A 16,981-nucleotide genomic window follows, 5' to 3' on the forward strand; every position below is an offset into this window, starting at 1 on the left:
TGAAACAATATTGAGCTTACAGATACTCGGTGATAGAACTTGATCAATATATGAGAGGAATGATATGATGTGATTGCCGGGGAATTTCCTAGTTGCCTACAAGTCACATAGGCAGTTAGTTAACTTCTTTTACTTTTGTAGTTCTCTTAAACATAAAATTGCAAAGCAGTCTGTATTAGAATTTAGCTGCTATTTCTATTTTTAAAACACTAAGTCTCAAACACCCAACTGCCTTAAAAAAGGAAGCTGTGTATTTAATTGCCTATTACTGCAAGAACCACTGTAAGGCACACGTCCTGTTCTTCCTGAATCTTGGTCACCTTTGTAAAAGCTGAAACACATTTACCATACAGTAATACTACCGGAATGTATTAATCACTTTGCCTACTTTTCAGAAACTGCCAGCTAGAGCTGTGTATGACTTTAAAGCTCAGACTTCTAAGTAAGTACTAGACTTTTTCTCATTTAAGAATTCATAATTCAAGAAAACTCTTTCTAGCACTTGTGCCATCTAACTGCTCTTCTATCCAGTTTCAACAGCAAACGCTATGGAAGCAGAGGACCCTGCTTGCCATGACAGTAGTCTGTGCCTTAGCAAACTGTGCGAGAAGTTATCTTGTAATAAAAATGTCTTAAATTGTTATATTCTCTGTTGTATCTGTTTGAACACATGAATGGCGGTGCATCTTCAGCCTTTTAGAGCATGGGTCCCGAGGGTCAGCCACTGAATGCTGTTCATTTGTTGTGAATTGTGTTTAGGTTATCACAAAGTACAGTGCTTAAAATACTGTCACAGATAGTGTACTTACCAAAAGTCTGTATAATGCTTCAGCACCTTCCTATCTGTCTTAACGTACCCAGGCTCACTGCAGGATGTGATGTGTCCCATACCAAGACAAACCACTGTGGTCTGCAAGAAAAACAAAGAATCAGGAAACACTGTTCTAGGAGGAGGGAGAGAGTCAAAATAGAATGCCTATATTTCATTCCTGCTGTTCTGATGATCCAGGGCATTTAAATGATCTTTGGATATGGCCAAACATTGCCACTAGAATTACATTAGCTGTGTCTGGTAGAAAACTCACAACTTGAATGATCAGAACAGCAGATTAGCTTTGAAAAACCAAATGGATGACACAGCGAAGAACCCTGAGGCCAGGATCTGAAAATGTTTTTAATGATTTGGATAATTCCCTTTTTTGGTATCCAACATTAAGCATATCACAGGCCCTGATTATCAGAAATCATGAGAACATAATCCTGTGTTCTTCATGCTTCCGAACAGCTGTCTTGCAAGAAAAATGCATAGAGCAAAAAAACGCCCCGCTGCACTGCTGCAAAAAGGTAGTAATAGGCCACAGAGATGTAGGCTATATTCTGTAGTTTTCCCTGCTGATTTCATAAAGAACACCAAATTTCCCTCAGATGCCTGTCATGGAAGCAGCATCTAAACAGGAGACAAAAAGATGTCATACTTGCATGCAGACCCTGTACTAAGTGCTGTGGTAGTAACTAGCAATACTTCCTTGGGATCACAGTGTAAAACAGGCCTATATAACTTAGAGATAGTACCTGGGATTCGTAAATGTGCATAATGTCATTTTACATGGTATAATCTACTGGTAAATGTACCACAGCTGTGATGCTTTTTCTTCAAATGTTTAGTTTCTACATTCTGTTTCAGTTCCAAACTCTAAAGATGTCTGAAACTCTGCAGGTAGAGGAGTTAAATGTAAAGCTGTAAACATCTGATCTAAATAAATTTGTTACAGAGAGCTGTCCTTTAAGAAAGGAGATACTGTCCATATCCTCAGGAAAATTGATCAAAACTGGTATGAGGGTGAACACCATGGAAGAGTTGGAATATTCCCAATTTCTTATGTCGAGGTTTGTTCTCTGGTTTAATTCCTTGAATTAGTTTGGGTAATAGATCCATGAACTGCATGGGAATGATTAAAATCTGTGGTTTTTTCTTTTTCTTTAGAAACTTTCTCCCCCAGAAAAAGCACAGCCTGCTAGGCCACCTCCCCCTGCACAGATTGGAGAGATTGGAGAAGCTATTGCCAAATACAATTTCAGTGCAGACACAAATGTGGAGTTATCGCTTAGAAAGGTACAGTTAATAACTACCTCGATCAAAATACCATTACAGTGTTTACTGCTACACAGAGCTAATATATAGGTAAACACTGTGCTTTGGTGTGCTCTGTGTTCAGTATTTTCTACGCACAAAGCAATGTAATGGTAGGAAACTACTAACATAACAGCTTATTGGTTTGTAGTCTTTCACAGCTACCTGCAAATCATTTAAATATGTTGTGCATATAAAACTGGATTGTGGTAGATTAGCATATGCAAACATCTAACTGCCCACCTAAATTTCTAGTTTTCACTTCAATTATCCGTTCCTTTTTTAGTACTTATTTGTTACTGTCACAAAGTTAACATGATAAGGTGGGCAATATAGAAGACATAGAAAAATAAAGAAAACAGAAAAATATAGAAAAAAAAAATGCTCAGAGACATCTTTGTGAATGTACCAGTTCTTGCAAATATTTCATTTAATAACAGTCTGCTTTTTATAAAATTCTCTTCTCTTTCTATGCATGTCGTGGTGGTTATACTTTATTGCACATGAGCAAAATAAATGTTTAATTTCTGAGGTTTTGTCGGATACTGGAAGGCTATCGCTGTAGAAAAACTTTATTATTGCAGATATTATATACTTAGTTGTAAGTAGTACGTACTTTTATCCACTGGAAAGTTCTGCCTCTTTTTTTTTTTGAGAATTAGAGTTCATCAAAGTTATTCAGTGGTTGGTGGGTTTTTTGGTTTGGTTTTTTTTTTTAAGAAGAGTGAGGATACAGTTTTTTTGATGCTGACCTAGAGCCTAATGCAGTGTCACTGAAGATAATGGGTGATTTTCACTCATTTGATGTTAATCTCAAAGAGGTCTAAAAAAAAATCAGGAATAGGAAGAACTAGGGTTTAGGAGTAGTTTGATTTCTCTCTTCTAAAATCCCCTTTTGTGCTTATTGTGGTGGTCATAATCTTGACAGTCTACTTTTGGTTTGTTTTTAAAAGTAACTTGCACTGGTTTTCTTTTGTTCCATCCCACAAAGATAATTCTAAGGTACTCCACAAATCAACTACAGAAACAAAATTTCAGAAACCAAAGAGAACACAAAACTAATAGGCAAGGATTTGTTAACAAAAAGCCACCTGGTAAAAAGCACATTGTGTAAAACAAAGGAGGGGGTAGCTCATGAAGTGTCACTATGGACAAAAGTTTGAATAGAAAGTTGATATTTTCCATTTCAGTTGCTAAGCTCCCTAAAAACAGTAAGTGAGCCACTGCCAGTCTTTTTTTAAACAGGAAAAGCACTTCTTTCTCTTACCTTTCCCATGACGTCATTTTTTAACTTTCTACCTCCATTTCTTCCAGTTTTACTGATAACAAAGCACTTGCATGGATTTCATTGTTTAACTTTTATTGCTTTTAAGGAAAAACAGGTGTAGCAATCACTATTGCCTACTACAGTTAGGGGTGTTAGCTAGCGGTTTGGGCAACAATTAAAACAGGTTATGATCCAAACAAAAGTTTCAGTGTTAATACCCCAACCAAGAGTAGGAGACTACATGAGATTCCCCTCTGACAAAAGAGCAGCATTTGCAGTCCGTGTCTAGCCCCCTCCTTTTGCTGGAATGGTAGTTGTATACATAGTTACTATAAACGGGAGGAGAGAAGTGAAAATGGAGATGATTCTCAAGACTGATAGAAAACAGCACTGCAGGGAAAATAATACTATGTGTTAAAATAATATCTGCTATTCAGAAAGTTAACTTACACTGTTTCTGCTGATAACTCATTTTCATAATGCATTTCAGGGAGACAGAGTAATTCTTCTTAAGCGAGTTGATCAAAACTGGTATGAAGGTAAAATACCAGGAACCAACAGACAAGGCATCTTCCCTGTTTCCTATGTAGAAGTCATCAAAAAGAATGCATCCAAAAGTGTTGATGACTACCCTGATCCTCCAATACCCCAAAGCTATTCTAGTGACAGAATACACCACTTAAGTTCAACGAAGGTAAGGATTTTTTTTTCTTTGCTGTCACCCCTAGAGTGGGTTTAGAAGGACTTGTCATTTTTTATTAACATATGATAGTGTGCAATTCATGCATTAAGTACACTACATTTTCTTTCCCATGTAGGTAGAATTGCATTACTAACTTGTTATTAAAATATTTTAATAGCTGAGTGTGTCTTACACTGTGCCAGGATTTTTGTTCTTTTCTTCATTAGCTATTACATTATTGAGAGTAGGGCCAGGCAAAGTCATAGAATCATTTAGGTGGGAAAAGACCACCATCATCAAGGCCAACTGTTAACCCTAGCACTGCCATGTCCACCACTAAACCATGCCCCTAAGCACACCACATCTACAAGTCTTCTACATACCTCCAGGGATGGTGACTCAAATCAGTTCCCTGGGCAGCCAGCTCCAATACTTGACAACCCTTTCAGTGAAGAAGTTTTTCCTAATATCCAATCTAAACCTCCCCTGGCACAACTTGAAGCCATTTCCTCTCGTCCTAGCACTAGTTACTTGGGAGAAGAGACCAATACCCACCTTGCCACAACCCCCCTCCTTCAGGTAGTTGTAGAGAGCGATGAGGTCTCCCCTCAGCCTCCTCTTCTCCAGACTGAACAACCCCAGTTCCCTCAGCTGCTCCTCGTAAGACTTGTGCTCCAGACCCCTCACCAGCTTCGTTGCCCTTCTCTGGACATGCTCCAGCAACTCAACGTCCTTCTTATAGTGAGAGGCCCAAAACTGAACACAGGATTCAAGATGTGGCCTCACCAGTGCCGAGTACAGGGGCACGATCCCTTCCCTGCTCCAGCTGGCCACACTATTTCTGATACAGGCCAGGATGCTGTTGGCCTCCTTGGCCACCTGGGCACACTGCCGGCTCATGTTCAGCCGGCTGTCAACCAGCACCCGCAGGCCCTTTTCTGCTGGGCGGCTCTCCCGCCACTCGTCCCCAAACCTGTAGGGTTGCCTGGGGTTGTTGTGACCCAAGTGTGGGACCCAGCACTTGGCCTTGTTGACCCTCATACAGCTGACCTCAGCCTGTCCAGATCCCTCTGCAGAGCCTTCCTACCCTCGAGCAGATCAACTGTACTGCCCAGCTTGGTGTCTCCTGCAAACTTACTGTGAGGGCTCACTCAATGCCCTCATCCAGATCATTGATAAGGATATTAAACAGAACTGGTTCCCATACTGAGCCCTGGGGAACACCACTTACAACTGGTGCCAACTGGATTTAACTCCATTCACCACAACTCTTTGGGCCTGGCTATCCAGGCAGTTTTTTACCCAGACAAGAGTAAAAGAGAAAAATCAAGTCAACAGAACAAAATTTACTTGGGAATCTTAGACAGAATTTAAGCACTAAGGATACGTCTAGCAAACTTTTCATAGTGCAATATGAAGACATTCCCATAACACAGCTGTCCTAGAAAGCCTGCAGTCCCATAAGCATGCAGAGGGCAAGAGAGGGCAGTTTGTGTGGGGACAGAGCTTGCCAAGACCCATTCTGTACCTTTCAAAGTAAAGGAGAACAGCTAACGATTCCGTACTATAACCTTCCTCCTTTTGCCATTCACACTCTAGAAGCAGGCTGTTGGTATGATGGATGTTCTTTGGAGTGGTATGACAACAGTGACTGTATTGTTTCATTTAGTGAGGCAAATGTCATCATATTGTCAATGAGCTTGGATTCAGACCTTTATAGTTGTAATTTTTCCCACTAAATGTCTGTCATAGGTTCTGAATTCTTTTCCTTGCTAGTCTATATAACCACTGCAAATCATACTATATGAAGTTGCAAAAAGATTCCTGTATTCAGATTTATCATTCACTTGTGAGATTTCAGAGTCACCTGTGTGGGGAACATAACCTCTTTGGCAATGATACTAAGACAGTTTCTGTATGCAAACTGCGATTAGCATTAATGTATTATCAATGATTTTGAATGCTCAAGGTGGAAACTTTTCTAAATCTTCCTCTTTACCCTTGTTTCCCTCTTCGGCATGGGTGGTGGGTTTTGTGTGTAATTATAAATTTCTTAGCCTGCTATTTGTTTCAGTTGGTTTTTTTGCCCCCTTTTCTACTTTTCATATACTTGCATACTGGTGCTCATTTAGATGCTCAACTTTGAGATAAATTCCACATTTAATTGCAGCTTTGGGGACAGTTACCAAAAGATGTCATTTATTGACAACAGTGACCTCTGAAAATACCACTTATGACTAAACAATATTAGCTGGTTTTGGACAGTTGCTAGAACAGGTCTTGTCTGGTTTTCCAGAACATGTCACAACAGAGAACCAGCTCCTCTGTCTTCTGTTACAACAAAACCGATGAATTGAAGTAGCATCAAATTCTGTGGCTGCAGGCTGAGGTATTCATAAGCTAGGGCCCCTTTTTACTACAGGAATCCAGAGGTTCCTGAAGGCAAGTCAAGAGTATGAGGCAGCTTAGGTGCTCCATATTAGAGCTGTGTGTCTCTGTTTGGAGATGCCTCTCTCCGCATTTTCTGTGGAGCAGGCTTGTCTCTAAGGCATCCTGCAGCTAAAGCTGGTGTTTGTGTAACCCCTATAACCCTTGTTGAACACAGCTGATGCTTCAGAGCATCGACATTCAGATTACAAAACTGTCCTGCCACTATTATTAAATTACTTATTATTAAATTAGTTCTTTAGGGGAGGAAAGGGGAAAAAGCCTTCTTTGTGACATAGGAAACTTTTGCAATCATCTGGTTCTAGCACAAGTGGAAAAAAAAAAGCCTCTGTTGATGCTCTTAAACATCTTGTTTCTTAATTCAACTGTGTTCAGAAATGGCAATACCGTGTATGAAGCCATCTTGTTCCTGACTCCATAGAAGGACTTTAGCAGTCCTGAAGGCGTTCTGGAGTTTACCACAATTCCTGATACCACTTCTCCTATTCCTTTGGGGTTTTTTAGCACTTATGACAGCAATTGCACTAAACTTCTCCAGCCTAATGACAATAATAATAAAGAAGCAATACAAGTCAGGAGCAAGCTTTGCTCTCCTTAACTTGTTCTAGACCATCTATATCTTTAGCTCCAGTGCAGCCAGTAGCCATGGGAAACTTAAAATGGCGATATCTCCTCAGCAGTATTATTGACCTTAAAAGCACAGGTTAGAGGCCCTTGTTCAAGAGGAGAGATGAGGGAAAGACATTGAGTATTGCTTGTAACAGCCTAGCTCTGTTTTAGCAGACTGCATTGTATCAGTCTATAGACTGTGTACTTTGGTACAGAAGACTCTGTAACAAAGGTTTCTCCAATTGTAAAATAAAGCTATTTGCTGCAAGAAAACTCAAGCAGAAGGTAAGTAAATTAACTGTCCTGTTCTGCAACATTTAGTTTCCTTTTCTAAAGTAACAATTAAATTCTAAAATAGTCCAGATAACTTAGACATGTACGTCTAATTATTCTGGATAATTCTAACAATGACATCGAAATATTTTTCATTCAGTCTTAATTTTGAGGATTAAAAGTAACAAAAATGCATTTTCAGTATTTATTGAAGCAATGGATATCTACTGATGCTGTGTACGTATGACTCGCCAGTCTCTCATTCTTACAAAAGGACATTTCTTTTACCAGAAGGATACTTCAATCAATATTAATGTAACGGTACTCAAAATATACTGCTGTGTACTATGCTGTCACTGTCTGAAAAGCGTTGTTGACTGCCTACATTCAATTAGAAATGAATGTACTGCTCAAGTGTTGATGTCTAACTAATAGCGTTACTTTTGAAGAAAAATGCATTCTGTAGCTGCTCATGCCTTAATAAAAGTATGCAATGTATGAAAGATGTTTCTTAAACATTTACTCATAAGTACTAAGAAAGCATAGAAGTATTAACATTCAGATAACTAGAAATCACCGTTCGTTATAGTTTAAAAGAAATACTTAATGACACCTGAAGTATACCGCTGAAAATACTATTTTCAAAATAACGGTAATGGTTTGAGGGAAATTACATTAATTGTATGATTTAATAACCTGTGACACACTCGCTAACAGAGAGCCGTAAGTAATGTAACTTTAGCAGATCGAATGCAGCTCGCCTTCATGAATGTAATGATTCAGATCTGTCTTAACGTTTGACATTTAAGCCCCAAGCCAGAACTTGATACATTTTCATTTTTCAAATGTCTTTCCTGCTGTTCTGATTCATGTAGAAATGATTTCAGACACCCATGCTCACTGAAATGATACCCTATAATCTAGATAATGGCACAGACATTTTTCTTTTCCAGTCTACTCCTATTGTAGTTGTGTCATGCTTGTTTGTTTATTTGAATTCCCATGTTTTTCTTATTTTTGAAGTCGCCTTCCAAAGCACTGTCCCCACTTTCCAGACACCTTTCCTCCTCTTGGTCACACACTGATCAAAAGATTCTCCAGGGTGCCGCTAGTGACTGGTTTTCACGGACTGTTGGTTTTTCACCTTCAAGCGCATTACCTCCTCCACCACTTCCAGACAGTTTTCTTTGTGACTTAGAAGAACTCAATTCTTTGGCATTAATAACATCCCAACCCGCAGCAGTCTCCCCAGGTAATAGCACTCACCGAGTTAAGGATGATCACTTTATTACAAATACAGAGGTCTCTCTCGGCTCTCCTACAGCTCTTCCTCCACCCTTTCTTGTATCCAACTCTGTCTCATCTTCAGCCAGCTCATCTCATGACATAGCTTATAAGCACACCAGCAACACTACCAAACCGGGAAAAGATAAAGACCTGGGAGGTGTACTTAGCTCTGCAGTTATCGAAGTACCTGGAGACTTGTCAGATTCTACAAGAGAATGTGAACATGTCGGTGCTATCTGTAATGTCCCTTTGCCACATGAAGGTGGCTGCGTCTCCACGGTGCTAACTGTAGCTGCTGAAAATGAAGAGGAAATCTGTCCTGCAGATCTGTCGGTTGATATAGGGGAGCAGTCAAAGCCTCAAGAATCAGATTTCTGTGGAGGAGCACAAGACACAACAGAAGAGCTGACAAGACTCTATATAGAGGAGGATCTGGGACTTGACAATGTAGAATTCCCCATAGCAAGTGGAGGAGACTCCATGGTATGTTGTGAAGGATACATTTCACCAAATATTGATAAGGTATTTTAATTTCTGAAAAAAAATGGTTTCCGTGTTCAGATAGCTTACTCAGTATAATTATTCTCTGCCTTTTCTTGTACTCTGCACAGGCACAGTTTTATACTATTGCGCTGGATAAAAATTGTCAGTGTTAGGGGAAAGTCCCTTCTCAGAAGGGGGCACCATTGTAAGTTCTGTGGTGTCTCAGTTCTGCTGGTTCTTTCCCTTCTGTCCTTGTTAGCTGCCATCGAGCTTCTGATGCAAAAAGCCAATGAACTATTTTCCTCACTGGCCTGTTACATGCCACCCCTTTTGAGCCAGAGGCCCCAGCTAGCAAATACTATCAGTAGCCTTCAGAGGGAGGGACATGCCTCCTGCAGAGACTCAGCAGATTGTACTTTACATGTATCTCTCCACCAGCTGATATATTTATAGACAACTGTTCTGGGAATGTGACTAATAACAACAGATCAGATTATGTTTGGCAGTTAAACAAATGCCTGACCCAGTTCCTCTTTGGGACAGCACAACACTGACCTATCCCAAATATCTGCTAGACATTAAGTGCCACAATATCACTACACCATTTGTGTGGTTTCTAGGCAATGTCTTGTAACAGATTTTTTCTGTCCAGCACTTACTTCAACAGACTGTTCAGGCCATTGCTTTGGCTAGCACATTCAAACACGTAAATCAGATACTTAGGGACAATATGTTTCAGGCTAAATGTAAAAATGTAAAACTGGTTAATTAGAAAGATTTTGCAGGCTGCCTCTACCCTTACTGAAAAACACAGGAGAAAACCCAAAGGATAGAGGTGAAATCCATGGCCACAAATGGCAACGTGTTTTGATTTCTGAGGGAAGAATTTTCTTCCAGAAAAGCAGACTGACTAATAATAAAATTAACATCACATTTCTGACTGTTCAGGTTAGTTCCATGACTCCTTGTTGAGCATTTTATAAAACCAGCTGTGAAGGACATAGCACAATTACTTCTCTTTTTTCTTAAACATTTAAGCCAGCTCTCCTTTCTGCGGGACCATCAGGAGACTCTGATCCTCCTTTCCACCTTTCTTCCAATCTTCCATTTCACTCTGCCAAGGCACCAACTTCTCACTTTCTTCCTACAACACCCCCGTCTACTCCTTCCCTCTCACCTCCTCTCCTTTCTAAACCTGTACATCAGCAGGAGAAAGACTCAAAGTTAAAGGTAACTGCACCTCTTGAGTATGGGTTGTTGCAAATCTTCATGTGTATTAAATAACTGCAAGGCTAACACTGAGTTTGATCTTTTCAGATGTATTGTTTCCTTTACTAATATTAAATAACATAGCACATGGAGTATTAAGATAGGCCTTCTACAAATGCAACACAAGGTAAAACTGTAGCCATTATGATACTGTGAAATAGCTTAAGGAGGTACCAGTGGCAGGAAAGCAGAAAGCCTTCAACTCAACTTCCAGTCCATACCAGGACATCATTATTTAATGGAAAGAAACAGAATCATATTCAAGTATGCAGAAACTAAGTTACATTTGTAGTTTAAAAGCGTTAACAATTTCAATCCAAAGCCCGGGAGAAGAGTCATAAATTTCACAGTAAAGCAGCGCTGCAGAGGGTCATGTTCTAAATACCAGTTCTTTTAGTCAAGGACTGGACAAAGATTATTCCCCCTTCAGGACTACACTTTTTGTCAGCATTGCAGCTCTGTGGCAGAAAAATGAAATCTGGAAAGTTGCTCTAGATAGACAAAGTTAATTTCTAGCACTGACTTCCAGAAGAGTCCATTTGCTCATGAAAAGAAGAAAAAAGTCACATAAAAAGTTTGAGAAACTATCTTAGAAACAGTAATCGTTACTTCTGTGGCAAAAAAAATTACGTAATTTTTTAAAAGTCTACCACGTCTTACAATGTGTGTTCATGGAAAACCCAGGTATAATGGACTTCAAGTCTTAAGGTCCAGCAGATCTGTTGGTTTTTTTCTGAAGTAGGGAAGAGACATAACAGTTCTTTCCAGGGCACAAATCTGTCGGGGGCTTAGGTATGTTTCACCTCAAAGAAGAGGTAAAACACTGCAACTTTAAACAATTCATCAGTTGTGCAGCACTTTTGATGGGTATTTATTGCTTGGCCCAACTGACAAAATTCAGGAAATTCCTCATCTACACAGAAATTCTTTTTAGGTGACACTGATATTCCTTGCCTTTGTTTGAGCAAGGCATGTTAAGCCCAGGTGAAAATAAGCAGAAGACTATCTGTTTTGAGAGGTCAAAGATCTGCTCCTAGGAACCTCCTAGACAGCATACTGGTCTTCAGTGGGCATGGCAGGAAGCCACATAAGTAACCAAGAGAGATGAGTCCATCTTGCAGACTTGTACAAGAGCCTGAGCACTGAGCAGAACTAGAGGTCTGGGGTTACAGAGTTCTAGCTCTTATTTATTGGTTTCAAAAAAATAATCCAGATTTGAAATTGTTTAAATCTAGGGAAGAGATTTCTTCATCATCACCCATTTTGAAAATTGTTGACTTTATTAAATACACTCCTACTGACAACAGATTTTTTTGCACAATAGTTCCAAAATGAGATAAAGATTTATTTCCTCCCAGGGGCAAGCAAACTTTTTTCAGCACTCAAGACTGACTACATTGCCAGGATACAGTTGCATTAAAATAAGTGTAGCCAGGTTTTGGCTGTCACCATTTCTTGCTACTTAGTCTACAGACTGGACTTGAGAAGGAAGGACAGTTCCTATCTTCTTGCTTGACTAAAGTCTCTCAACTGCCACAGCAGAAAGAACACGAGACGTTTCCAGGTCTCAGATATGACAAGTGAAGGGAGGGTCTTCAGAGGATTCTTGAAATATACCTCGGTGATTTGTTAAATACCTATTTGTGTGTATATATATGCACACACAAAAAAATACATTTGCAATGTGGCTCAAATCTGAAGCATGACCTGGGATTTGGGCAGTAGAACACAAGGAGCTATGGGTGGGAATTGTTATTTTGCTCCATGTTGGTGGGAGGGATGTGTCCTCCAAAGGCAGAACTCTGAAGACGCTTCCCAAACACAAATGCTGATGTTTTCCTGCCTCCTTGGCCTCCCTTGGTATTCTTTTTTTTTTTGTTACTCACCATCTCAGCTCCTAAGAGGGGGCTGTTCTTCTGTCTTGCCACATTCTACTGGCAAGCAGTCACAAATACCAAAGAAAGGGGTTCCAGTGTCAGCCCTCCACTCCTCTTCACATTCCCCCTGACTTGCCCCTGAGAATTCACATGTGCTGCACACCCCCCCTTAAGAGCTGAATTCTGACAAATAGTTAGCCGATTTATAGTGATGTTAAAATGAGGATTCTTCCCTGAAGTACTTTCCATCAAGTATTTACTTGCTTTCTAAATGCAAAATGAAGGTCCGTGTTCTGTTTAACAGCAAGGAATCACAGCATTTGTCACTGGTATTTCCAAAATAGTATTTCTGCTCTGGACTGTTGAGCTTTTCTGTATTAACTGAGCTACTCCAATGGGTACACTTGCCATAAGTGTTCTTACTCCAAGTGCATACGCTGTATGTGATTGATCTCTTTAACTGGCACATGTAAGGCCAGAGCAGCAAACTCTCAGAAAAAAAGATAATAGTGGCAATAATTAAAATACCATATATTAATAGCACTGATACTTGCACCAGTAACACTTGCTTTTTGTTACCAAGAAAAGCATGTCCAGTTTGCATGTATGTATGAAGCAACAGCAATCCCATGATGCTTCATTCTTGAACTCTCACTTGACACGGTTTTTGTGGTTTTTCTAGGCTAATTTAAAGAGAGAGATATTTGTTATGGGTAAGCCTCCTCGTAGCCCAGTGATGACTAAGAGATCCTGCAGCTCACCTGTCAGAGGTCACAGCTATTCACACAGGGTATGGTACCAGACGCCCAGTGTGCCGTAACGGCATTTCCATAGAAAAGGAGCTCAGTGTCTAGTCTTCAGTATTTTGCTTTTGCCCAAGTGTCTCAACACTACCACTATGCCGTGTTCCCTTCCTGTTGTGCTTCTGTGCTTTGTCTGAGTAAAGCCAACAGGTCTGTGTGTGCCAAAACTTATTTTATAAATCCATTAGTGTATTGTATCTCTGCAGTACTGCATAGTATTTCCAGTGCTACAAGATGTAAGAGATCAAAGTTCTTCATATTTAGCCTGGGTTTTTTTCTAAATTACTATGCTGTTTCAAAGCATTTCTAGTTTATTAAAATTACAACTTCTAAGAGTCAAACATTTATACTTCATTGCATGTATACAGGCTCAATTCTTGGTTTTGAATCCATGTCCTTCTTTTCAAAATCTTGTATTGCTGCTATATTACACTCTGTCAATACCGTCCTCTTTATCCAAGCACTGTCATTCCAGACTGTCATACTCTCTAGCCTTTCCCCTCATATCTGTAGCATAACAGTAACATAACTGTAACAACTTTAGCTAGCCAGAAAGTCAGGTTGTTTAAGAGTTTGCATGTGTCTCACTCAAAAAGATGATCTAAATTATAGGAAAAAACAAAAACACAAATCACAACCTAAGCTACACAAGAATGAGAATTTATGGGTTATGTTTTACTTTCAGTTTAAGACTACATTATTCTTTGCATTGGTTTCTTAACATTTGGCTCTTAAAAGTGATAACGGGATGAACTGTTTTCCATGCTGTTGCTGCAGACTTTAGGCTATCACCTTTCTGGTGGTTCCCCTTTTAAAATTTTAATTTAAGATATGCAGGTTTGCGTAACTTTTCAAAGTCTTAGCCTTTTGGCAGGCCTATGTTTTGCTACCAGGTATGAGGGATGGTGCTTCATTACTGAAGAGAGACAATTCAATCATAGGAATGCCAGGATTCTTCTAACAGCAGATCAACACCATCCCAAAGAAAGTCCCACTGGGAATAAGATCATAAAAAAGGGATTAAGCCCTATTTTAATTTTGCTTGTTACTCTAAATGAACAGCATGTAATCAATATATTGACAGGACTGCACTGGTCAATGTTTAGTGCACTTATGTCTTTAATTCCAAAACTACAGGAGCACATTGTACACCTAATTTGCATGTTCAGGACTATACAGAACTATTACATGCAAGCACATCTCAATCATACATGAAAGTCAGGTGTACAACTGGGACCACTGACTTGACTGCACACTTTTTAATGTTTTTGGGATTAGGCCCTACAATTTTTCCCAGGAACCACCATAGTGTAGTGAACTGAGCCGTAGCTGGAAGCTAGAAAGCCTGAGCACCAAGAGCTACCCATAGGGTGGGGCATTTCAGGGTATCTCCTGAGCACAGTTAGCCGGACCTTACAACAGCCCCCATTCTGGCCAGTGCCACTGTATAGGGGAGTGAGAGCTTAGGGAAAGGAAGTGGGGAGAAAGCTTCTTGATGTCAGCTGGGCTACTACTATTGAGGAACACATTCAGAGCGCTGCAAGGTCCCCCTGTTCAGACAGAGCACAGGTTACATCACCCTACTTTTCCCAGATTCTAATTCTGTCACAGTTTTGTCTGTAGCAATAACAGAGTTTAAAAACTTCACTTAGCCTGATTTTTTTATCATCTGTTTAGCTTCAGTAGTTAACTAGCGATAAAACATATTGAAGCATACGCAGAAAAAAAGATAATACCGTCCTACCTAATTTCTTCCAGCCAACTGTTGAAGGGGGTTTACTGAGAACCAAAATGTCTAATTTGTGATGGTTATTGTTGGATTCTTCAGTAAAAATTATCCTCTTTCTTGTACACTGGCAGAGGAGAGTTAAATGAAGGAGAGAAGAGAGTCAAAGGTCAAAGGGTATAAACAAACTTTTTTGGACTTTGAAAACCTCTTTCCCCACTAGCTGTCATGAAGAAAAACACCACTATAGTGCGTTTTAACACTCAGTTGGTATCATCAGGCTGTGGGTTGTTCACCATGGCCTTCTCTGATGGAAGGCCATGTTATCTTCAACTGTAAACTGAAGCAAGATGAACTGAAAATAGTCAAACCTAGGAAAGAGCGCGCCATGGAGCAATAAGGCAAGTCCTATGGCTTCAAGATCAGGTTGCCGTTTACTCAGTTCATGAAAGAAAGCGCTATGAGAGCTGGGTTTGATATCCACACTCCCGAAACAGATACAAGTCTGGGAACCGTATCGGACTGTCAGTCTCTACAGCACTGTAGAGGCATCCTCAGTCAGAGAATATGATCACTGCTCACATCGAGAGCTTTCCCAAGCAGCTGCTCCTGTGCTGTTTCTGGCCCCAGCCAGATTCTAATGGGTGTAAGTCACTGTCTTTCTCAGCAGGATATGGTTTGCTGTAGGAGGTTTAATATTTTTCATTCCTTTGTGTCCAGATTTATTGGATATTAGTGGTGGGTAATGCTCCATTAAGAAGGAAAGTAGTTCCTTTCATAAAGCTTTGCACTGGAAATACAAACTACTTTTTCCTGAGAAGTAAAAGTGTCAATTGTCAAAAAGTGTGTGTTTTTTTCACACAATTACATGCATTCATTCAAACATTCTTTCTGCTCTTTGCCTCCCAGTGGCCTGCATGGCTTTGTGCTCTCCCTTGAAATGAAACAAAATTAGAGCATAGCATGTTATGCCTGCCCAGGTAGTACTCTGTGTGTGTAATGTAAACTGATATGTTGTTTGTCTATGAATATTCTGAATTCTGCCATTACATATAGGAGACTTTATTTCTGCTTGTCTAAAAATATACTTCACCCAAGGAATACATAACGTTCATCAGTTGCATCTGATTTTTCTAATGCTTTTTCTGTTTCGCAGTGACGAGGCAGCAGTGTTCTATTCCAACTTTCTACTATACTATAAATAGAATGGACTGTTGATAAAGTTCACAGTTTTGTTTTAGCTTTTATTATGTCCTCCAAAAATCAGATCTTTAATCCTGCCAAGATTCTGTTGCTTGCCATGACTCTTCAGGATTTATTGTGAGTTGGGGACAGGGAGGGGTGGTGGTGTTTTACACCAAGTAGAATATGAACTCTCAAGCAATGATGTATCATGCCCTATCCAGCTCTTTGGACCTTAGACTATAAATATTTATTACATTGCAAATAATTTCATTTCAGCCACAACGCCCTGTGCTTGCTCATGAAAACTCACACAGTGGGGGGGAACCGTAAGTATACTTCTTGTCTACTAAACCAAAACCTAACATGTAAGCAGTAGCCAGCACATCATCAAAAAATTTGTTAGCCTGCCAGGTACAATTATGAAGAGATTTACAGAAATTACAGATAATGGCATGATGTAGAAAGATACACAAGAAGGTCCGAGAGGGCAAAGCCTTAGTTGTTTAATTTACATCAAACTCAGACAGACATGCAAACTTATAGTTCTCTATCGTTTATACTTAATAGGATAATAATTTTTAAAAATAAAGTTTGACTTTTTTTATTCTCTCTATTTTTACATCTCATCAGAATGGCAATGAAAGATTTAATATTCATTCAACTCATCTGCTTTGCTGACTTGAAAAAAAATTATTCAGAAATAGTTCTGGATGTGAATAGAGAGGAAAGAAAACAACTTGATAATGTTGGCCACAGGAACACAGGCTGACACGTTTTGGTGTCATTCACATGTGCAATTTAAAAATTAGATAAAAGAAAGAAGAACCACGTTTTTCACAAAACAGTGTAACCACTTGGAATAAAACACGTCACGGCTATTTCAATGCTGACTATTAAAAGGCGAGTTTGGTGCTAGATTGTTTCAGTTGGGTTCCGCCCCC

The 16,981-nt window shown here is 39.6% G+C and overlaps 1 protein-coding gene across 2 annotated transcripts in view; it reads left to right on the top strand.

Moving 5' to 3' along the window:
* The window catches only part of SORBS2 (sorbin and SH3 domain containing 2), an 81,188-nt gene that overhangs the window by 60,494 nt on the left and 3,713 nt on the right, over window positions 1-16,981 (top strand). For both annotated transcript variants that reach the window (XM_010293813.1, XM_010293814.1), the window contains 5 exons: window positions 396-442; window positions 1,773-1,887; window positions 1,985-2,113; window positions 3,889-4,092; window positions 16,317-16,366. In XM_010293813.1, coding sequence (XP_010292115.1) covers window positions 396-442; window positions 1,773-1,887; window positions 1,985-2,113; window positions 3,889-4,092; window positions 16,317-16,366 — 545 coding nt within the window. The remainder of the gene's footprint in view (window positions 1-395; window positions 443-1,772; window positions 1,888-1,984; window positions 2,114-3,888; window positions 4,093-16,316; window positions 16,367-16,981) is intronic.

The sequence above is a fragment of the Phaethon lepturus genome, unplaced genomic scaffold (assembly GCF_000687285.1).
Source record: "Phaethon lepturus isolate BGI_N335 unplaced genomic scaffold, ASM68728v1 scaffold399, whole genome shotgun sequence".
NCBI classification, from domain to species: Eukaryota; Metazoa; Chordata; class Aves; order Phaethontiformes; family Phaethontidae; genus Phaethon; species Phaethon lepturus.